Source organism: Schistocerca americana, chromosome 7 (assembly GCF_021461395.2).
Source record: "Schistocerca americana isolate TAMUIC-IGC-003095 chromosome 7, iqSchAmer2.1, whole genome shotgun sequence".
Classification (NCBI taxonomy): domain Eukaryota; kingdom Metazoa; phylum Arthropoda; class Insecta; order Orthoptera; family Acrididae; genus Schistocerca; species Schistocerca americana.
Genome location: NC_060125.1, coordinates 389,812,179 through 389,835,957, shown reverse-complemented (window position 1 = coordinate 389,835,957; position 23,779 = coordinate 389,812,179). Strand labels below are relative to the sequence as shown.

Sequence of the window (23,779 nt, the reverse complement as noted above, 5' to 3'; positions counted from 1 at the left end):
ACTCACTTTATTGCTTTACTTTTACTTAGCATCAAATATTTACATGGTATTTACAGGGTCTATGAGCACATGGTGGTTGACTATTGTCTGCCATGGACTTCGTTTCCAATATGGTGCAACAGAAGCTAAAACATCAGTTTTGGCTGTGTCATGAAGCTTCTGTAACATAGTACAAACTCATACTTGCGGCCACAGCCAGAATTCATGTACTCTTTGTGATGTGTAATGCTCGAGACAAATAACACAACATACTGCTTTGAGGTTTCAATTAAAAACATTTATTGATGGGCCTGGATTAATTATCTTCACTGTCAAACTATCCAGTTAGTTAAAATTAATGATATGAATATAATAGAGGGAAACATTCCACGTGGGAAAAATATATCTAAAAATAAAGATGATGTGACTTACCAAACGAAAGTGCTGACAGGTTGATAGACACACCAACAAACACAAAAATACACACAAAATTCAAGCTTTTGCAACAAACAGTTGCTTCATCAGGAAAGAGGGAAGGAGAGGGAAAGACGAAAGGATGTGGTTTTTAAGGGAGAGGGTAAAGAGTCATTCCAATCCTGGGAGCGGAAAGACTTACCTTAGGGGGAAAAAAGGACAGGTATACACTCACACACACACATATCCATCCACACATACACAGACACTAGCAGACATGAATGAAAATTGGAATTATCTCATAGATAATATTGGGTGGAAAGCAAACAAAAGACTTGTTATTTACTGGCAGAACACCTAGAAAATGCAGCAGGTCCATGAAACAGACTGCTTACATGACACTTATCCACCATCTTCTGGAGTATTACTGTGCACTGTGGGTTCTGCCTCAGACTGGACTGACAGAGGACACTGAATAGGTTCAAAGAAGGGTAGCTCATTTCATATTATCAAGAAATTGGGAAGAGAGTGCCATGACGTGTTACATGAATTGGGATGCCAATCATTAAACCAAAGGAATTTTTTATTGTGGCAGGATCTTCTTGTGAAATTTCAATCACCAACTTTCTCCTCCAATTGCAAAAATGTTCTGTTGGTGCCTCCCTACATAGGGAGAAATGATCATCATGACAAAATGAGAGAAAGCAGAGTTTGCACAGAAAGATTTAAGTCTTGTTTTTCTTGCATCCGTTTGAGAGTGGAACAGTAGAGAAACAGTTTAAAGGTGGTTCAATGAACGCTCTTCCAGGTACTTAATTGGGAATATGCAGAGTAATCACGTAGATGTAGATTGGTAGATGTACTGACTTTTTGCAGGTAAGGATACCCAGTGTTTTAAATAATTATTTACAACAAGCCTGATTACTACTTTTAGTTATTACATTATATCCTTTTTCTGCAGTTTGAAAACTGTGTTCGTCTTTTGTGACGTTATGTCACCATAGGATCCTGGCTGTTACAGAGTGATTACAGAACCCTAAGAGCATAACAAGCTAATGACATTCTTTTCACCATTATCTTCTTGTGTTCATTCCATGTGAATCACCAATAAATACTTTTCCCTAAAAACTTTGTGTATGTTACACAATCTACAGATTTATTATGTAGTGTGACAGAACTGTTTTCCCTCTTTGTGCTGAAGTGTATGCTTTTTGTTTTCATTAAGTTTGGTGTTAACTTGTTACATACTCGCCACTTGTGAACATCCTCCATGGTTTCATTTTCCACCTCAATTAGGTGTCCTGGTATTTTATCAATGACTATGATGCTGCTGTCATCAGCAAAGAGGACGTGTCGTGTCCTCCATGTTATATCAAAGACAATACAGTAGTTACACTGAGGTCATCATGATTTATGATGTTCCCCTGGACATCACTAAAGGTGGGACATGTTTCTAAATATAGTGTGTGATGATGATGGACAGCAGTGCTGTGCTAGCCACAAGATCAGTAAAAGGTTTGTGTGATAGGAAATTTCATTCTTTCACCAGTGCTACTAAAACTGCTGAATGGTCACTGCAGCATGTGGATGTGATGCAGTATGCCTCCCCAATGCATCCCACATATGTGCGACAGGATTTAAGTTCATTCGGCAAATATCCTTTCGTTTGAAGAGCTCCTCAACAAGCACAGTTTGATGTGATTGTACGTAGTCACTCATAAAAATGAAGTCAGGGCCAAATGCACCCCTGAAAAGATGTAGTGTTGGATAAGTAGAGTGTCACTATCATGTTGACCAGTGAGTGCACCTTGTTCATAGATTTGGAGGTCAGTGTGCCTATGCAACATCTTGCCCCCACACACCATTAACACTTGAACCATCAAAATGATTATGTTTGACATCATTCCTGAGTGTACTAAGTAACTTCATATGGCGAGAAGTAGGAACGTGAGATACGAGCAGGAACATTGTCAAAATTGAATGTTTTAGTGGTCTATGTGTTATTGTGTGGGGAGTCATAGTGTTGCAAGAGCATACTGACCTCTTTTACACAGTACACTCACTGGTCAATGTTAATATGACACTGTACTCCTTCTCCATGTGCAGCTTTCCAGGGGTGCATGTAGCCCTGACTTCATTTTTATGGTTGACAGAGTGTGACCACACCCAACAGTGCAATTGGAGGAACTCTTGGGATGAGAGGATATTCAGCAATGGAATGGCCTACCTGTTCCCCTGATGTAAAGCCACTGAGCATGTATGAAATTGGGAAACATATTGCAGCACATCCACTTGCATTGACAATCATCCAACAGTTGTCAGTCAGCTGGTGGAGGAATGGAACTCTCTACCAGAAGAACAACTTACCAGCTGGGTGGCGAGCATGGAGGCACGTTGCTGAGCATGCATTGCTGTCTGTTGTGATCACACCCTCTATTAAGAACCATGTCCAGCTGTTTCTGATGATCTAGGAACCATCATGAATTGTAGTGTCTTTTGTATAATTATTGTCCTTCAATAAAAGGGTCATTTCAGTTTGTCTCATTTCACATTTCATTCCGGTACCTTCTGTACTAATACTGCAACAGTTACTTTTGCCCTTAAGTTTTGCCCATAGTGTATTAAGAACATTATTGGATCCAATACACTGCCATAAGGCACACCTTTATTTATATGTTCCAAGCTTGACAGTTGTTTTCCTAAAAAATTATAATCAGCAAAAATGTTGAACTATCACTTCCTTTTGGACTGTATTTTCCAGGTAGGTCTGGAACCACTTGTTTGTTGTTACTCTTACACCTAGTGCTTCTAGTTTGCTTAGTAGCACTTTCTGGTCAACTACCGGTATGTGTAAAGCTTTGGATAGGTTTAAGAATGCACCTGTAAAACAGTCATCCCTGTCAAGTATTTCAAGTACCACTTTTGTGAACTGTGCAATGGCCGATATTGTATTTGTCTCACTTCAGAAACCAAACTGTGCTCCATTTAAAGGATCATATTTATTGATGTAGCTTGTTAAATTTTCATCCATGATTGATTCAATTATTTTTGATAATGATGACAATAGTGATACTGGCCTGTAGTTTCCTGTACTCTCTGCATTACCTTTCTTCAGTACAAGCACAAATAATACCTGAACTAAAGGACTCATTTATTATGTTTGTTAACGAGTTTTGTATGTTGTCTATGCACTCCCTTAGAATAGAACTGGAAACTTATCTATGTCTATGGACTTCTTATTTCTTCCTTACCTCAAGCTCTATTGTGGGTAAAGAAGCACATTTATCTTCTTGTTAGAACACATTTAACAGATTGACACAGATTAATTCTCACCTTCTAACATTCAATACAACAAAAAACCATCCAAAGAATACAACAAAATGCTGTTTCCATAGAAAAATGGACAACTGGTTTTTCTTCATTTTTTCCCCATGATGCATGATGAGACGTGTGGTGGCCATTAAAATTGTGCCTTTTGATGTTAATTTGGTCTTGCAGAACAATATGAACTACAAAGGCAGACAGACCAGTGGTTTCATCAAGTTATTGGTGTGACAAACGGTATGGTCTCCCACCAGTACCTTAAATTCTGCAACATTAATACTTTTCAGTAATCTGTTATTATTTACTTCATGGTTTTGATCTTGTTGACCATTAGATACCAACAATAAAGCTATATCATTACATGATTACAGTGCTAAGTCTTAGTATAATAAAACTATACCTTGAAAACAGAAAATTCACAATAAAGTTACCACTCAGACAATTGAAATCTCATCAGAGTTTCAGCAGTGAAGTCAGGATGTACAAGAAGGTAGCATATCAGGTCATCTGAAGTATATGGTGTACATAATGATGTATCTCAGAATACTGAAAAAAAAGTTGTAGCTGTTACCATCAGTATAATCGTTGAAGCAGATGTATAGGATACTACATCTAAAAGCAAGATGAGGTTGTAATATATTGTTTACAGGATGACAAATTCTCTGTTATGAGAAAGCTGAAGCAATATCATTGCGAGACAGTATCTACTTCTACATTTACACTCTGCAAACCACCATGAGTTACATGGCAGAGGGTACGGCCCATTGTACCGCTAATTAGGGTTCCATTCATGTATGGAGCACAGAAGGTACAATTGTCTGAATGCCTCTGTGTGTGCAGTAATTATTCTAATCTTATCCTCACACTACCTATGTGAACAATACAGAGGAGGTTGTAGTATATTCGTGCAGTTATCATTTAAAGTCAGTTCTTGAAACTTTGCTAATAGACTTTCTCAGTATAGTTTATGTCTACCTTCAAGAGTCTTCCAGTTCAGTTCCTTCTGTATCTCTGTGACATTCATCCATAGATTAAACAAACCTGAGACCATTCATGCTGTCCTTCTCTGCACACATTCAACATCCCCTGTTACTCCTATCTGGTATGGCTCCAAGATGCTTGATCAATATTCTAGAACCAGTCACACAAGTGATTTGTATGCAATCTCCTTTGTAGACTGATTGCACTTCATCAGTATTCTACCAATAAACTGAAGTCTGCCACCTGCTTTACCTATGACTGAACCTTTGTGACCATTCCATTTCATATCCCTGCAAAGTGTTACATCCAGGTATTTGTGTTAGTTAGTCAATTCCAGCAGTGATCATTGATAATTTAGTCATAGGATGTTATGTTTTTTTGTTTTGTGAAGCGTGCAAAATTTTACATTTCTGAACATTTAAAGCAAGTTGCCAATCTGTGCACCACTTTGAAATATAATCAAGAGAGAAACAGATGAATCCTTCCAGTTACAAGATCTAAATATAAATTTAATGACAGTACAAAAGTCTTGGGGTCACTGTAGACTGTTGTATATTGTGAAAAACACCATTACTACAATAAGCAGAAAATTAAATATGATTCCTTTTGGTCTCTGATATTTAAAGCCACTGGTTATTGCAGCTTTTAGACAACTAGCATAATTTTCATACTTCCATGCCTTAAGGGGATATGGTATCAATAACCAAATATGGAAATAAAAATTTCAAAAGTCAGCAACCAGACTAACAATTCATGGAGGAGGACAAGACATCTACAGTTCACATGTCAAATAACTTAAAATATTAACCTTCTGCACTTTTTGTACATTTATAAAGTAACAGTCTTTCCTTAAGGAAAAATGGGAAGTTAATACTGCACTGTTCCGTTTTAAAAATTTCTGTGTTCAGATTGGAGTTAGTTGTCTTGTCTTTGGTCTGAATGTCAGCACCTGGAATTAAATTCTCTTCTGACCATGCTGCAGCAGTTATTGTGGACTTTTCTTCCACTGCAAGTGTGCTTAAGCTGGAATTGAGAGCTTCAACTTATCTGTCCTGCCATGAAGTCACTTCTGATTGTTACAGTGTTTGCTTTTACTCAATGATGCACCACACTTCTACAAACCCATTGCAGTCGCAGCTCCACCTTGAAGACATGCCCCAACCATCCATATGCATGTCACATGCAAAAGGGATAACAAAAAACCTACAAACAGCTCTCTATGCTTAACCCTTAAGCTATTATTTGCTTTAATGATCATAACCATCAATTGCTGGCTAGGTGGACACAAGCTCATTTTGCCGAAGTGATTCATAACACCATAATTCGTATACCTGCATGCTACTAAAAACTGTCTAAAGTTAAGATTACCACACCATAACAGCACCGTTTGGAAGAAGGACAGTTTGCCAATTCATATTCCTAATACCAGTGTGAAAGATAAATTTAAATGTGCCTTTTATAATGACCTCCCTACCATCTGAGGTACACCGAGGTGACAAAAGTCATGGGTTAGTGATAGCCACATACCGGTACATAGATAGCTGCAGTACTGTGTACACAAGTTATAAAAGAGCAGTGCATTGGCAGAGCTGTCATTTGCACTCAGGTGATTAATGGGAAAAGGTTTTCAGCGTGATTATGGCTGTATGACAGGAACTGGCAGACTTTGAATGTAGAAAGGTCATTGGAGCTGGATGCATGGGCCACTCCATTTTGGTAATAGTTAGGGAAGTCAAGTGTCAAGAGTGTGCCAAGAATACTGAATTTCAGTCATTATCTCTCACTATGAACACCCCAGTGGCTGACAGCCTTCAATTAATGACTGAGAGCAGCGGCATTTCCTTGGATTTGACAGTGCTAACAGACAGCAACACTTTTTGAAACAACCTCAGAAATCAATGTGAGACATATGATGAACATATCCTTTAGGAAAGTGCAATGAAATTCAGCATTCATGGGCTATGTCAGCAGATGACTGATGTGAGTGCCTTTGCTAACAGCTTGTCATCAACTGCAGTGCCTCGCCAGGGTTCATGGTCATATCAGTCGTACACTAGATGACTGGAAAGCTGTGGCCTGGTCAGATGAGTTCCGATTTCAGTTGATAAGAACTGATGGTAGGGTTCGAATGTGGTGTAGACCCCACAAAGTCATGGACTTAAGTTGTCAACAAGGCACTGTGCAAGCTGGTGGTGGTTTCATAATGGTTTGGGTTATGTGTTCATGGATGGCCTGGGTCCTTTGGTCCAGCTGGGCCTGTCATTGACTTGTAGTGGTTATGTTTGACTACTTGGAGGCCATTTGTAGCCATTCATGGATTTCATGTACCCAAACAACGACCGAATTTTTATGGATGACACTGCACCATGTCATCAGGCCACAATTGGTTTGAAGAACATTCTGAACAGTTTGAGTGAATGATTTGGCCATCCATCAAATGTTTATGGGACATAATTGAGAGGTCAGTTCATGCACAAAATCATGCGCCACCAACACTTTTGCAAATATGGACGGCTATAGAGGCAGCACAGCTCAATATTTCTGCAGGAGACTCCCAGTGACTTGTTGAGTCCATACTATGTCAAGTTGCTGCACTTCACTGGGCAAAAGGAGGTCCAACACGATGTTAGGACATATCCCATAACCTTTTGTCACCTCAGTGTAGTATTAAAACTGCATAGAACCACATTTAATTTATAAACTTGGAACCCCTTATCACGGAACTCTTGATTCCATACTTATGTGATATTCTCATACTTCCCATAAAAATAATTAACAAATGAGAAACAGTAATATTCTTCCTTATCCTCAGACAGAAATTACTATGTGTGGTTTCTGTTGTTGTTATTATTATGTTGTATTATTACTACCCAACTTTTAATATTTTGTCATTTATGATTTATGCTTTGATTTGAGGGCATCTTTCAAATTGTAATTGTTGATTCTGAAAGAATGCTTTCTATAATTTTGCAGGTGTGACTGTGTACACTCCAACATATCTTATTAACCAGTCAGAAGTTGTCATTATGTTCCAGTCAGGAACTGGTGTTGAAGTTGTTGAGAACAAAGGATACTTAACAGCTAGAGTGTACTTACCCTGGACATTAATTGTGAGTTATACTAATATTTTTATTTATTTTTTGTTATGTGTAAAATTGTTGGACAGGTGAGTGCTGTTGTTTATTGAAGTTACTTCGTTATTGCAATAAATTTCTCAATGTCGTGTTGGGCTATTTTCAGGTGAAGATTCATCAGATAGCATGTCCCAAGTGAATGAGTATTTTGTAAAAATCTTCAACTTTTGTAGTCTTGTATTTTGCGTGTTACATGAACATATGGGAAGGAGTATGCAGTTTCTCATAGCTAACTAAAGTTGATTCATGTGAATATTTCCCCAGCAGTGTTTGTTGTTGATGTTCAAGCACATGTCAAGTTGAAAACTGCTCCATCAAATGGAAAACTCATTATCAGTTTTATGGATTCATAGAGTGTGGTCAGTAAATTCCATGAAAAACAGGCATAAAAGAATATACTGTATATTTATTTATAGTGTTGAAATTTCCTGGTAGATTAAAACTGTGTGCCAACCGAGACTCGAACTTGGGCCCTTTGCCTTTTGTGGGCAAGTGCTCTACTATCTGAGCTACCTAACCACAACTCACAGCCTGTCCTCGCAGCTTCAATTCTGCCAGTACCTCATCTCCTACTTTCCAAACTTCACAGAACCTCTTCTGCGAACCTTGCAGAACTAGCACTCCTGGAAGAAGGGATATTGCAAAAACATGGTTTAGCCACAGCCTGGAGGATGTTTCCAGAATGAAATTTTCACTTGTGCTGTACCGAGACTCAAACGTGATGGTAGAGCACTATCCCACGAAAGGCAAAGGTCCTGAGTTCGAATCTCGGTCCAGCACGCAGTTTTAATCTGCCAGGAAGTTCCATTTCAGTCCACACACCACGGCAGAATGAAAATCTCATTTTGGAAACATCCCCCAGGCTATGGCTAAGCCATGTCTCCGCAATATCCTTTCTTCCAGAAATGCTAGTTCTGTAAGGTATGCAGAAGAGCTTCTTTGAAGTCTGGAAAGTAGGAGATGAGGTACTGGCAGAATTGAAGCTGCGAGGATGGGTCATGAGTTGTGCTTGGGTAGCTCAGATGGTAGATAACTTGCCTGCGAAAGGCAGAGGTCCTGAGTTCAAGTCTCGGTCCAGCACACAGTTTTAATTTGCCAGGAAGTTTCATATCAGTGCACACTCTGCTGCAGAGAGGAAATCTCATTTTGGTATTTATAGTGTTGTTGTCTACACTAGGATTGTGTCCCACAAACAATGAATAAGTGAATGTATTTCAGTTATGGGCAGTATTTCTACAAATAATTCATTAAATAAATCAGCACAATCCTGAAAGTAATATAAACTTAGCTTGTACATTTAAATAGCTAATACTAATAAATAAATTGAATATCAACACTTCATTTCTGCTACTCACATATTCAGTGACTGAGGGAATGGCACTATAAATATGACCTAAGACTTTCAGAAAGAAAACTGACATTTTACATATCGGAGTGTGGAATGTCAGATCCCTTAATCAGGCAGGTAGGTTAGAAAATTTAAAAAGGGAAATGGATAGGTTAAAGTTAGATATAATGGGAATTAGTGAAGTTAGGTGGCAGGAGGAACAAGACTTTTGGTCAGGTGAATACAGGGTTATAAATACAAAATCAAACAAGAGTAATGCAGGAGTAGGTTTAATAATGAATAGGAAAATAGGAATGCGGGTAAGCTACTACAAACAGCATAGTGAACAAATTATTGTGGCCAAGATCAATACGAACCCCACACCTACCACAGTAGTACAAGTTTATATGCCGACTAGCTCTGCCGTTGAAATGGAAGAGAATGTAGATGAAGATGAAATAGGAGGTACGATACTGCGTGAAGAGTTTGACAGAGCACTGAAAGACCTAAGTCGAAACAAGGCCCTGGGAGTAGACAACATTCCATTAGAACTGGTGACAGCCTTGGGAGAGCCAGGCCTAACAAAACTCTACCATCTAGTGAGCAAGATGTGTGAGACAGGCGAAATACCCTCAGACTTCAAGAAGAATATAATAATTCCAATCCCAAAGAAAGCAGGTGTTGACAGATGTGAAAATTACCGAATTATCAGTTTAATAAGCCACAGCTGCAAAATACTAACACGAATTCTTTACGGACGAATGGAAAAACTGGTAGAAGCCGACCTCGGGGAAGATCTGTTTGGATTCCGTAGAAATGTTGGAACACTTGAGGCAATACTAACTGTACGACTTACCTTAGAAAATAGATTAAGGAAAGGCAAACCTACGTTTCTAGCATTTTTAGACTTAGAGAAAGCTTTTGACAATGTTGACTGGAATACTCTCTTTCAAATTCTGAAGGTGGCAGGGGTAAAATACAGGGAGCGAAAGGCTATTTACAATTTGTACAGAAACCAGACTGCAGTTATAAGAGTTGAGGGCATGAAAGGGAAGCAGTGGTTGGGAAGGGAGTGAGACAGGTTTGTAGCCTCTCCCCGATGTTATTCAATCATTATATTGAGCAAGCAGTAAAGGAAACAAAAGAAAAATTCAGAGTAGGAATTAAAATCCATGGAGAAGAAATAAAACCTTTGAGGTTCGTTGATGACATTGTAATTCTGTCAGAGACAGCAAAGGACCTGCAAGTGCAGCTGAACGGAATGGACAGCGTCTTGAAAGGAGGATATAAGATGAACATCAACAAAAGCAAAACAAGGATATTGGAATGTAGTCGAATTAAATCGGGTGATGCTGCGGGAATTAGATTAGGAAATGAGACTCTCCCTATCTGGGGAGCAAAATAACTGAGGATGGTTGAAGTAAAGAGGATCTAAATGTAGACTGGCTATGGCAAGGAAAGCATTTCTGAAGAAGAAGAAATTTGTTAACATCGAGTATAGATTTAAGTGTCGGGAAGTCTTTTCTGAAAGTATTTGTATGGAGTGTAGCCAAGTATGGAATTGAAATGTGGATGATAAATAGTTTAGACAAAAAGAGAATAGAAGCTTTCGAAATGTGGTGCAACAGAAGAATGCTGAAGATTAGATGGGTAGATCACATAACTTATGAGGAGGTATTGAATAGAACTGGAGAGAAGAGAAATATGTGGCACAACTTGAGTAGAAGAAGGGATCGGTTGGTAGGGCGTATTCTGAGGCATCAAGGGATCACCAATTTAGTATTGGAGAGCAGTGTGGAGGGTAAAAGTCATAGAGGGAGACCAAGAGATGAATACACTAAACAGATTCAGAAGGATGTAGGCTGCACTAGGTACTGGGAGATGAAGAAGCTTGCACAGGACAGAGTAGCATTGAGAGCTGCAACAAACCAATCTCTGGACTGAAGACCACAACAACAACAACAACAACAACAACAACAACAAGATGTTTTCAGTGGGCTTCACTATTTTGATTGCTTTCATGAGCTTAGCAAATTTATTAAAATGTTTTAAGCTCATGTAAAATATTTACTTGTGGATGAGTTCCATGTTACTTTGGTTAATATGAGGGATTTTATTAAGTCTGGTATTACCGTAGTTACCTCCCAGGCGCGTCATTTGAAAAATACAGATGAACATCAGAGATGCTTTTATGCCCTATTGCGTGTATCATTTATGTTTTTGTATTCTTTTAAATGTTCCTCTAATTTAAACACATTTTAGCAAAAGTATATTAAATGCTGTGAGTAGAGGTTTACATCATTATCATAATCTTCTTCTTCTTCTAAAGGTTATTTCTTGTTTTTTGTAACTACTGTTCTTATTTTGTGCTGTCATCTTCATTTCTTAATAATTTTGGCATTTTGATACTTTCAACAAATCTTTGACTCTTTTCTTTGTTTTACATTCTCTTGGTTCTCAAAAGTTTTCCCTTGAAAACGTGTGTTAAAACTTATTGTGTCTAAATAACTATTAACAAAATTGTTTTCCTATTTTGGATAGCTGTTATGAGATTTTGCTAATTGTTTTCTTTCAAAACATCTTCATTCTTCCTTGTTAACCTTCTCCAAAATGATGCCTCCACCACTTCTAAGCACTTTCTGTTCATCTTCAATAGTGTCCTGCTCTGAAAGCCATATAGGTGCACACTCCAGATGAATATATTGGCAGATTGTTTTTTGTTTCTTATAGTAAATGACTTTTTCATCCTAGTTGCCTTCTTTTATTGAAAGCATTTTTACATGTCGCATTCATTTTTCTGATTTCGTGCTACGTTTCTTCTCCTGCCCTTTTTATGTCAGGGTAACATTTCCACCCAGTGGGCTTGATTATTTTTTGGATACCACAGTGCACCACAATTAATAGTGCAAAGTGGCATGGCCTAAGGTACACAGTAATGGAATCAAAAACATTCCAGTAAAAATAGATCTGGAAATTAGCCACCTGCAAGATAACTGCAAATATATGATTACAAGATGCCCCTGAATTTAGTATGAAATATTGTCCAAGTTAGTTGAAATGTTAACTTTGTGATTAAATTTCCATCCAGCTGGTCTCAAATTTTACCCAAGACCTACCTTAACAGAAAATACAATACTACTTCAGCATATGTGTTACGATTTACTGTACACTTGTACCTTTTAACAGAAGTGTTCCATATGTTACCCCAAATCTGGATGCAATACTGCACTCATCTCTGTAGTGAGTAGAAATCCTTTTAAACACCCCATTATCATCACATAAAGCTTGACAATATTGTACAGTTCATTGCTCCAGCTCCTCAAACCATATCAAAAAGAGTGCTGCAAACTTCACTTTGGATATTACTCCAGGCAGAAAAATCCAGTGTGTTAAGGTCATATGATCTTGGAGACCAAGGCACAGGCCCTACTCAATCCATCCATCTTGCACCGTATTGGCATGCTAGATGTCACTTCAGCTGCAAAATGTGTCAGTGTACCATTTCACATTTACCACATTCTGCATCAGTGCACATGGAGAATATTCTTATAAAATCTTAAATGATTCTATTGCAGAAATTGAAGATAACCTCATCTATCAAACTGGCCCAATTACATGCTCAATTGTTCAAGAAAAATATTGCTGTCAAGGTGACTCATTAAAAGCATGAGAGTTTGGATCAAATTTGAGCTCAATAAGCTGGGTCTTAATCAGAATGTTTACATTTTAAATACATTTGTAATAATTAGGTCAGTAGTTCAGAATGAATTCAGTTATGGATCATATCTACACATTCACAATTACCTCTCAAATGCCTCATGCATGGATCTAAGTTTACCGGAATGTTTTCACTTCTATTATTATGTAGTTTCATCTGTATCACCAATCTCTGTTAATTATGATATACACTATATTTTAATCTCTTTTGTCTCCTGCAGTTTTTGCCCTTTATGAATTCCTCTAGAACAGTGGAAGATATTGCAAAATATGTCCTATTATTCTATCCCTTCTTCTAGTCAGTGCTTTCCTTGTGTGTATTTACTTGCAAGTTTGTTGTAGAGCCTCCGCATTTCTTATCTTACCAGACAACACATTTTTTGTTATTCTTCTGTAATACCACATTTCAAGTATAAGGGGCAGTCAAAATGAGACAGACTATATAACAAGCATTGTGCGGATGTAACGTAGGTAGGCATATAAGTGTATAGAAGTGCCCTCTATTGGGAATCAGGAAGGAACAGAGGGAATGTTTACCACTGTGTCATTTGTTTGTTATGTGCTTGATGTGGGGTCAGCAAGTCATACATGTGACTGACTTCCCTATGAAGGCTGGCAAAGAGGAAAAGCAAGGTGAAGTGCAGTTCTTGACTGTAGAAGATCTGTCAGGAAGTGGAATTCATGTCTAAATGTCTGCTGTATGGCAAAAACAGTATGTTGAGTGCATGTGTGTTTGTGTCGAATAAACAACTGAGAGAAGATCAGGTGTCAGTGAGGTATAGCAGTCATCCAGGACATGCTTCTCATGTCATTACCCCTTCTGTCCTTGCTGTGGTGAATGCTGTGATCAGAAATGACCAAGACATTCCACCCATGTTGAGCATCAGTCACAGTACAGCTCATACCATCATGACAGAGCAACTGAAATTCTGAAAAATCTGTGCGCAGTGGGTTCCCCACAGCCTGACGGAAGACCAGAAGTTGAACATAATGTTGACATCACTGCAGCACATGGAATGGTATCATGACAAAGAATATCATTTCCCATCTCATAATGTCACCAGAGATAAAACATGGTGTCATCGTTTTGAGAGAGAGGGTAAGCATCAGAGCAAAAAATGAGAGCACATGGGTTCACCCCCACCAAAAAAATCCAAAGTCATGGATGTCAGCTCTAGGGATGTCGTGATTATCTTATTCTTTGACTCCAATAGCCCACAGCTCATTGACTTCCTGGAACACAGCACCACAATTAACGTACAGCAGTATGTGGACACTTTAAAAATTGAAGCATGCCATCAAATCCAGATACCCAGAATTTTTTATGGACAGTATCATTCTGTTGCAGGATAATGTCTGTCCACATGTTGCCCAGGTTGTCTCAGCTACGTTGCAGAAGGTTTGCTGGAAAGCCCTTTCACATTCTTCATATAGTCCCGATTTCTCATCAAGTGATTTCCACCTTTTTGGAGCACTAAAGAAAGACCTTCATGGCCAGGACATAGAGCTTCATGCCTGGATACAGTCACGGTTTTGTGGGCAACTGCAAACATTTTTCCATGCGGGCATTGACCATCTTATCTCACACCGGGATAAATGTATTAACTGTTAAGCTAATTAATTTTGTAATAATAAACAATTTACTTACTTTTTTTCTTTCTCTCATTTTCATGTGATTGCCCCTTATATTTAAATTATCCTGCTCCAGTTTTCCCTCAGTTAGTGATTGACCCCCATAAAATGCTGTGTTCCAGATACACATGCTCATAAATTTTCTTCTCAGATTAAGGTTTATGTTTGATACTAGTAGAGGGTTTATTTTCTCTTTGAATACCCTCTTTGCTTGTGCTATTCCTCTTCTTATATCCTCTTTGCTTATTCTATCATACATTATTTTGTTTCCTAGATAACATAATTCCTTCACTTCATGACCTACGTGGTCCCTAATTTCTATGTTAAGTTTATTGTTACCTTTGTTTCTACTACATATCATTACTTTTTTCTTTCTTTGGTTTTTTCACAGTTCCTTCACTCTATGGGTCCTTTAACCCTTCTTCATGTTCACTGTGGATAGCAGTGTTGTAAGTCAGCCTTGTTTCTGATATACTTTCACCCTCTGATTAACTGCCATCACTGATCATGTGCAGATTGAACAGCAGGAAGGAAAGACTGCAGCCTTATCTTACATCCTTTTTAATCTGAGCACTTCTGTATTGGTTTTCCATTCTTATTGTTATCTCTTGGTTCTTGTTGTTTTAAGTTATCCATCTTTCTCCATGGATTATTCCTATTTTTCTGAGAATTTCAAACATGTTGCACCATTTTACATTGTTGAACACTTTTGCTAGATTGACAAATCCCAAGAAAGTGTCTTAATTTTTCATAAGTTTTGCCTTCTTTGTCAAGTGCAATGTCAGAGCTGCCTCCTTTCCGCTATTACCTTCCTTAAAGCAAAACAGATCTATTAAATTGTGATCTGAGCCTACATCTGCTCCTGGGTATACCTTGCAATCCCGTATCGATGTTCAGAACCACTATATCTCCATGATATAATCCAGCTGGTATATTTCTGTATCTCTGATCTTGTTCATTTGTTCAAAAATTTATTTGATGTTGCTACAAGGCATTCTAATCCCCAGTGTTTATTAGACTTCCATTAACTTTTACATTCTGACTTACCCGTTCAGAACCCTCTTCATCTTCTGCTGGTGACATCAGCATGGAAACCTAAAGCATTGTGGTTGGTGTTTGTTTGCTGTTGACTCTGATGGGAATAACCCAATAACCCCTGTCATTAAATTGTTTCCAGTAACTCACTCCTCACCCTAGCTTCCTACTCATAACAAATCCTACTCCATTATGCCATTTTCTGCTGCTGTTGAAATTCTCCTGTAAGTATCCACCCAGAAATACTTAAGTTCTTTTCATTTCACTTCACTGAGTCCTAGTGTATCTAAATTGAGACTTTGCATTTCTATTTTCAGTTTTTCTAGCTCCCTTACCACATTCAGACTTCCGACACTTCACTTTCTGACTTATAGAATGATATCATTTTTCAGCTTTTTCAGTCATTTTCCCGGCTCACCTTCCCCTTGGTAGTACCATCCCAGAGACTGTAATGGGGATTAATACAGAGTCTTTTGCTAATGGAGAGATCATCTTGGCATGTATTCAAGTAAATGTCACACTATTGCGGATACATGTTATATTTTTTTAATATAAAGGTTTCTGTTGCCTTCTGCATCCTCATGTTGTTGGCCATTGATGATTATTCCCACTGTAGGAGCAGTTTTCACTGCAAAGGCAATATGGTGTTCCAAACCTGTATCTGCATCTCTGCTCCCTGTGAGAAGCCTGCTGATAAGAATGAGGGTGACTCCTTGTACTGGAAGTCTTCGTTCACCATCACAGATTATTTTTATTCAGTATCTTAGCTGTGGCTGATACTGAACCCAGGACACAGGAAGTTTTAATTAGTAGAATGTCTAGGCCATCTGTTGACTGTAATTATGGTGCCTAAATAACAAATTAATAAGTTTTTAATATTTTTGTATTTTATTTCTTCTACTGCAACAGTGACCAACAATTCTCTCTCACAATTTATAAGATACTATATTTGTTATTTACATAATTTGTTTCTTTGCACTTGTTCATTTTTCTCTGTTATAAAGTTCATGTCTTTGTAAGCAAAAATTGAAAGGTTTTGTTGTGATAAAACTCAGTGCATAAAGTATTTTGGGCAGGTGCTAACTAAATCTCTAATTTTGGGTTGTGCTTAACTGTAAGGCTGTCCCTCGAGTGAATGTTATTCTAGTTGAGAGAGTATTTATGTTGTTATTTGAATTAAATGTTTTCACAATATTTAAAAATGCCTCCCTGTTTACACTTTCAGTAAGAAAGTCAGTGTTAAGTTCCCTACATGTAACATTTAGTTACTAGCCCCATAGGTTTTGTGGGAGAACTTCCGTGAAGTTTGGAAGGTAAGAGGTGAGGTACTGGCAGAAGGAAAGCTGTGAGGATGGGTTCTAAATAGTCCTTCGATAGCTCAGTTGTTAGAGCACTTGCCCCTTACAGACAAAGGTCCTGCTTTCGAATCCCAGTCAGGTGCACAATTTTAATCTGCCAAGGAGTTTCAGATTTGCTATCTCCCATTTGGATCACACACATAATCTTACATTTCGTTCAACTTGCTCAAACAGGCAAGCTATTCAGTGTACAAATATGGCATTGGTATCTATGTGCTCTGAAAACGTTGCACACTGTTTTCATTTTAATTTTATTTGCAGCAACAACTTATTAAGTCACTATACTGGCAGTTTACAAACATGTATATTGTGATGTTACTGAATTTTTGACATGTGAGAAACTGTTTTGTGTACGTTAGGTGAAAACCTTGTTAAGAATACATTTTCAACCTTTCCAACCAGAACTCAGTCAGAGTTTTCTAACACGAAATAATTTCAGTTAACTTTGCTCGTCAAGTACTAAGTGGTTGCTCGTAAGGTTTCACTGTGAGAAATAGGTCACTAGGTTTACAAATAACCTGTTATTACCTTTTTAATCTGTGTGCTTATTTCTAACATAACAAAAACTGACAAATCAATTTTTGAAAATATAGTGTAATTAAATATATAAAAAATATGGAAATGTGTAAGCTTTTGGAGCCAGTAGCTCCTTCTTTTGGTAGAAGTGTTGAAGGGAAAGGATGAAGGAGGAAATAGGGAGAGTTACAAAAAAGTTGCCCAGAACCTGTGTCAAGAGAGACATAACTGGACATGATGGGAAGGAAAGGCTGATGATTGGTAGTGCCTCCACTGGATGAGATTTGAAAACTTGAGACCTTTCTTAAAAAAAAAAAAAAAAAAAAAAAAAAAAAACCATTGTGCAAGAGTGAATAAGAGCAGTAAGCTGAGTGCATTATACATAGATGGGGCGGGCATAGGTGGATAAACAAGTCAGAAAATAAAATATTGTAGAAAAACAAAAGGTAGTAAAGAAAAAGAATGTGATTCTTCAACTTCTCTCAGCATATTTCTTGCTTGAACAGTCCACAGGTGTACTGCCGGTCCATAGTGTCCAACGGGCGCAGTATTTCGGCAATCAGGCATGTCGCCATCGCCAGGTGCGGTGACGAACTGAGCTCCTGAGGGCGGGCGGCCGTCGTAAATCCCCAATCCCCTTCCCCCTCGAGGCGTTCTCTCCGCGGCTCGCACCTGCGGCCGTGCATCGGCGGTCACTGAGAGGCTGGCGTCACCGTCTGTGGTGGCGTCGGTGTAACTGCCTCGTCTACCCTGGTCACTTGTTAATTTTCTTTGCTGAGCCTCTTTTTAATTAAACTCAGTGCTGGTTCCCATGCCTTGCTGTGGTTATAGCCGCAATGTCTGTTGATGAGTCCATCCCTGGTACGAATTTCGATAGCCTCTCTAATGACGCTATTCCAGCATTTAGATGTCTGTGCCAAGACCCTGGTATGCTGGTAGTCCATTTCATGATTTTCGGACAAACAGTGCTCTGCAACTGCCGACTCGTTGGGGTACAAAAGTCGAGTATGCCTCTGATGTTCTCGGCAATGATCTTTGATGGTGTGCACTGTCTGTCCAATGTAAGTTTTCCCACACCCACTGGGAAACTGGTATATGCCAGCCTTCCACAAATCGAGATTGTCTTTGACACTTCCCAATAATGCTCGTGTTTTATTGGGCAAATATTGAGAAAACACCGAGTAGGAACTGTCTTTTGTCCGAAAATCACAAAATGGACTACCAACATACCATGGTCCTGGCACAGACATCTAAATACTGGGATACCATTGTTAGACAGGCTATCGAAATTCGTACCTGGGACGGACTCATCAACAGAGATTGCTGCTATAACCTCAGCAAGGCATGGGAACCAGCACTGCGTCTAATTAAAAAGAGGCTCAGCAAAGAAAATGAACGAGTAACCAGGGCGGACGACGAAGTTACACCGACGCCACCACAGAGGCCAACGCCAGCCTCTCAGTGACTGCCGACACGTGGCCACCGGCACGGACCGCGGAGAGGACACCTCACAGGGGAAGGGGATTTAGGACGGCCGCCCACCCTCAGGAGCTCAGTTCGTCAGCGCACCTGGCGATGGTGACTTGTCTGATCGCCGAAATATTGTGCCCGTTGGACACTATGGACCGGCAGTACACCCGTGGACTGTTCGAGCAAGAAAAGGAATAGTTGTTGAAAAGAAATACAGTAATTTTCCTTCATCCCTCTTCCGTTTCCTTCAACCCTTCTGCCAGAGGAAGGAGCCACTGGCTCTGAAAGCTTGTGCATTTCCGTATATTTTATATGTGTCTTCTCCTGCAACCAAATGGTGAGTAGATTCTTTATCTACCCATATTTTATTATATTTCCAACACTGATTTTTTTCTTTGATATATTAGCCTTTTGTGGCAATCATTTCTTCTTATTTAATCCCCTTATCATTCTTATGTGTATTTCAAATTGACATCTGTTTTCAACCTTTTATGCTACTTTCTTCATTTATTTATCTAGACTACCGATTATTAACTATCTTGCCTATATATATTTCTTAGTAAGAATTTCCGCACACTTAGTCAGATCCCTTGTTAATTACAAATTTTCATGTAATAAACAATGGAAACTCCAGGTAGGAATATCAACAATGTGGGAAACAGCATATTGCTACTTACCGTAAAGAAGACATGTTAAGTTGCAGACAGGCACAATTAATAGACTCTCACATATAACACTTTGTGTATGGTTCACTATACACTGCAGGACCTTCTTCAGGTTGTCTTTCACTGATTTACTTGTGAAATTAGCACCATTTCTCCTTCTCGTGTCTTACCTTGCTTCTATGCAATTCACATTTTTTGTGTGTTTGTTTTTTGCCAAACTGTGATGAATGCAGATCTTCTTTTGTTGATTTAGTTGTGGAATTAACCCATTTTTCCTTCATGCCACTTATCTTGCTTCTGTGCAGTTCTTTAAAATTTTTTGTGGGTTTGTTTTTCGCCAAACTACACTGAACGACTGTTACTGCCATCTCCTGCATTACTTTATTTTTCCAATATAGCAGATTCCATTTTCTCTAATGACTTGCCTCCTCAGTTTACCCTGTCTAGAAGCTTTTGTCATTTTCACTTCTGTTTAACGAGCTTTCTCAACCATGATTTATTGTTGTAATATTTTCCTATCATATTTTCCAGTTTTCTCATGAGAAACTCTCAGCTCTTCTCACCCCCTCATTACTTTGTCTTATTTATTGCATGTTCTCATGATTTTCTTTGAACTGTTCTACATTTTGTTCAGGTTGCCCTATCTTTTTCCTTCCTTGTCTTCCTCTTTTTCTAATTTTTCAACTCTGCTTCTAATACTTCAGACTTTTCTCATAGGCAATAAGAATCCTATCACATATTATGTTTGGTCCTTTCAACAACATGCTTTTGCACTGTCTAAACTAAGGTCTCACATTCTGTTTCTTGAAACCTGCTTGTCTCTGGAAGTTACCCCCCAAAAGCCTAACATCAAAAACCCTCTTTCTAGATGTGATTCAACTCTTCAACAGCCCATTTTACAGTTTGAAATACAGCAATTTCTTGCACCTACCTAACAAAGCTGTGAATAAATATCTCGTCCGCCAATTGCCACTCCAACCGACTTCTCTCCTTCCATAAAATCTTGCAGTTATCTTCCCCTCATGTTTCCTTGGATTATATCATCTGCCAAGCTAACAGCAAATTGCAACAACAGACTTCATCTCAAAAAGCTATTACTACCTTCTCCTAAACTACCTCAAAATTGATGTTTTCATTCCTGTACAGCTCCAACTCCCAAATGAACCACACCAGTATCCACTATTCCTCTCCTACACACCGAGCTTGGCCAACTCCCAGCCCATTATACATTTTGATGGAAAGTATTGCCATTGTTCCTGTACCTGTATCATCTGTCCAGCCCTGGTTGACAACTTGATGAGAACAGACCAACATTTTATCAAGTCACACCACTTCTTCAATATTCAGGCCATAGAACTGCCTTAAAAATCAGCATTGCCCTACAGCCACATATTCCCTCTTGATAACACCTGACAGCCACAGAAATGGCCACAGCGTTATCCTAGGTAGTGCAAAACTGTGAATAATGATGTATGTTTGCCCTGAAAGAGACCTTATTCTTTAAGAGCAACCTATAACTTGTCAAGTGTAGGATGTTCCTTTCTATGAGAATAATCATAAAATGACACAAATCACTTCTTCAGCATATCAATCTATATTGGTGATTCACTTACTCCTACAATGATTCCTTCCCAGAGTTTCAAGCTTTGATGTTTTTCCAGATCCATTATCTTTTATGAATATTTCCTTACCAAGCTCCATAAAAATATTTTTGTTTATATTCAAAGCTGCTGCAGCCGCTTCGAGTACCTTGTTAATGGAGAGCAGCCAGCCACCACTGAGTTTTCAGTCTGAAAATAGTCAAGTAACATGCAAAATATTTCTCTTGACTGACCTTGTACGAGAATCCCGTGCCCAAGAGAATGACATCAAACTTTTCCACTCATTACTTTCCTTCTGAGATCATTTAGTACTACACTAGATAACAACAAAACAAATAAGATAATATATCATGGAACCATATAAATGAAAAAAAAACCTCAGGTTGTGGGACACCTGGCGGCCTCAAACTAAAACATAGTGCAAGTGAGAAGTGTTGTCGTGGTGGGGGTAAAAGTTTGCTGTGGCTGTAGGTGCTGTGAGGTTGGCATAATGTATGCTATACTTCCCACATGGGCTTTCCCCCTACTACTTCCATCATAGTAGTCAACTCTGAAGTACTTTTGAACAGGCTATAATATCCATGATTGCCTTTATTATCTTCTGACTTTTCCATTTATGTACTGCAGCAACCATGTGGCATGTACAAATTGTTTCTAACTTTATATAAATATTTTGAACTGTATGAGAAATTGTCATTAGCTGCTTCACATTAATTTAAATATTTCAATAAGTTATTGATTTTATGATTGCAGAATCAGACCCGTGGGCTTCTGGGAAACTGGAGTTTTGATGTGGAAGATGAATTCACATTGCCTGATGGCTTGGTTGTAAATCCAAGCACAAATATCAATAACTTTGAAAGGGTGCACAAGGACTTTGGAATCAAATGTGAGTTTCCACAATATTTTACTAGCTATGTGAGTAGATGTGACTACTGTATAAATAAATAAACAAACACACACATTACATATGCACAGTAATTTTGCTAAATGTGGACAAACTGCAGGTAATGATCCCACAGTGGAGAAGGAGCAAAGAAGGTAATTTAGATGTACAGCCAGAAATGTATGCCGTTTATTATACAGTGTGTTTAATAGACTCATCATGCCTGTAAAGTACAATGAAGTGCATGATGTGCTGTGATGAGACCAGATCTAGACAAGGTATACGAAGTAGTCTCCATGGGGCTCTAAGCTTGTGTGACCACAACCTGCACACTTTCAGATGTGCCATCCTGCACCAGAATGACATCACAGGCAGGATCAATGCCTAATTCCAGTGTCTGCACACTGGGATGTGTTCCACAATAACGACTTCTTTCAAGTGCCCTGATGGGTAGAAACCTAAAGGGTTGAGGTGCGGGCACTCGGTGGGCCAGGTGACTGGACCATCTCATGGTCGTTTGAGAAACGTTACTTTCAAAGTACATTTCCTTCCTAAATTACTTAAGTCACAGACCATTTGACGATCATTTAAAATTTAACACCTGGAGTACCAACCACTTAAAAACTTTTGGGCCCAGAAAACCAGCCATTTATGCCACTATTTAAAATTTTACTGGCACATTTGTGATTGATGTATCTTAAAGGGTAACACAGGCTGAGAAAGACCATTATTATATTATTTTCTGCATGTATATAAATTTAAACCATTAACTTTTCCTATTTGTTTGCTTCTGCTGACTACATCAAGTGTGCTATGCTTTGAATATCTGATGTCATTGGCTAGCAAGATAACATGATATTAGTTATGATTGGGTGCCAAAGTGCATTGCAATCTTGATTTCAGTGCTTCAGAAGCTACTGTGCTTTATTTGGTGGAATTTGTATTTATATTTTTGCAATACAAAAATGTCCCGTGTACATATTGCTGTGTATCAAAGATCTTTCAAAAATGTGTTATTTTTTGCTGGGTTCCATTTCCTAAAGCACCAGAAAGTTCTAAAACCTTTACAATTAAAAGAACAAATAAATTTTACAGCTCCAAGGGTAAGAACTCAAAACAGAAAAAATGTGCTTTCACCTAGGGTATAATACGAGGGTTGCCCAGAAAGTAATGCACCACATTTTTTTCTCAGCGGAAAACAATGCTACAAATGCAAAAAGTTACATATGTATTATTTGAAGTCTCCTGAGTGTGTACAGCAGTTTCCATCACTTCCAACAGATAGCTTAGCTGCAGGACAGTTTTAAAATAGTCTCTGCAGGTGATATATGTTGCAAGCATCATGCCGTCATTGAATTTCTCACTGCAGAGAAAGAAACTGTGGGGGATATTCACAAACACTTGTGCAAAGTCTGTGGAGCATCTGCTGTTGACAGAAGTACAGTTAGTCACTGGGCACAGAGAGTGAGATCATTAGAAGGTGGTTCGGCAGAGCTCCACGATTTGTAGCGGTCAGGGAGATCATCTGTGGCTGTCACAACTGACACAGCCCCCTCGGACTTCCACTTGTTTGGGCCACTAAAGGATGCCATTCATCGAAGAAATTTTGAGGATGATGAGGAGGTGATTCACACAGTGAAGCACTGACTCAGCTACCAGGACAAGGATTGGTACTGACAGGGAATACAGGCTCTTGTTTCGCACTGGAGATAGGCCATAGAACAGGATGGAGATTACATG

At 38.7% G+C, this 23,779-nt stretch overlaps 1 protein-coding gene across 1 annotated transcript in view; it reads left to right on the top strand.

Moving 5' to 3' along the window:
• Positions 1-23,779, top strand: part of LOC124622221 (protein mesh) — a 264,311-nt gene that overhangs the window by 194,067 nt on the left and 46,465 nt on the right. The window contains exons 15-16 of the mRNA XM_047147873.1: positions 7,672-7,808; positions 21,907-22,042. Coding sequence (XP_047003829.1) covers positions 7,672-7,808; positions 21,907-22,042 — 273 coding nt within the window. The remainder of the gene's footprint in view (positions 1-7,671; positions 7,809-21,906; positions 22,043-23,779) is intronic.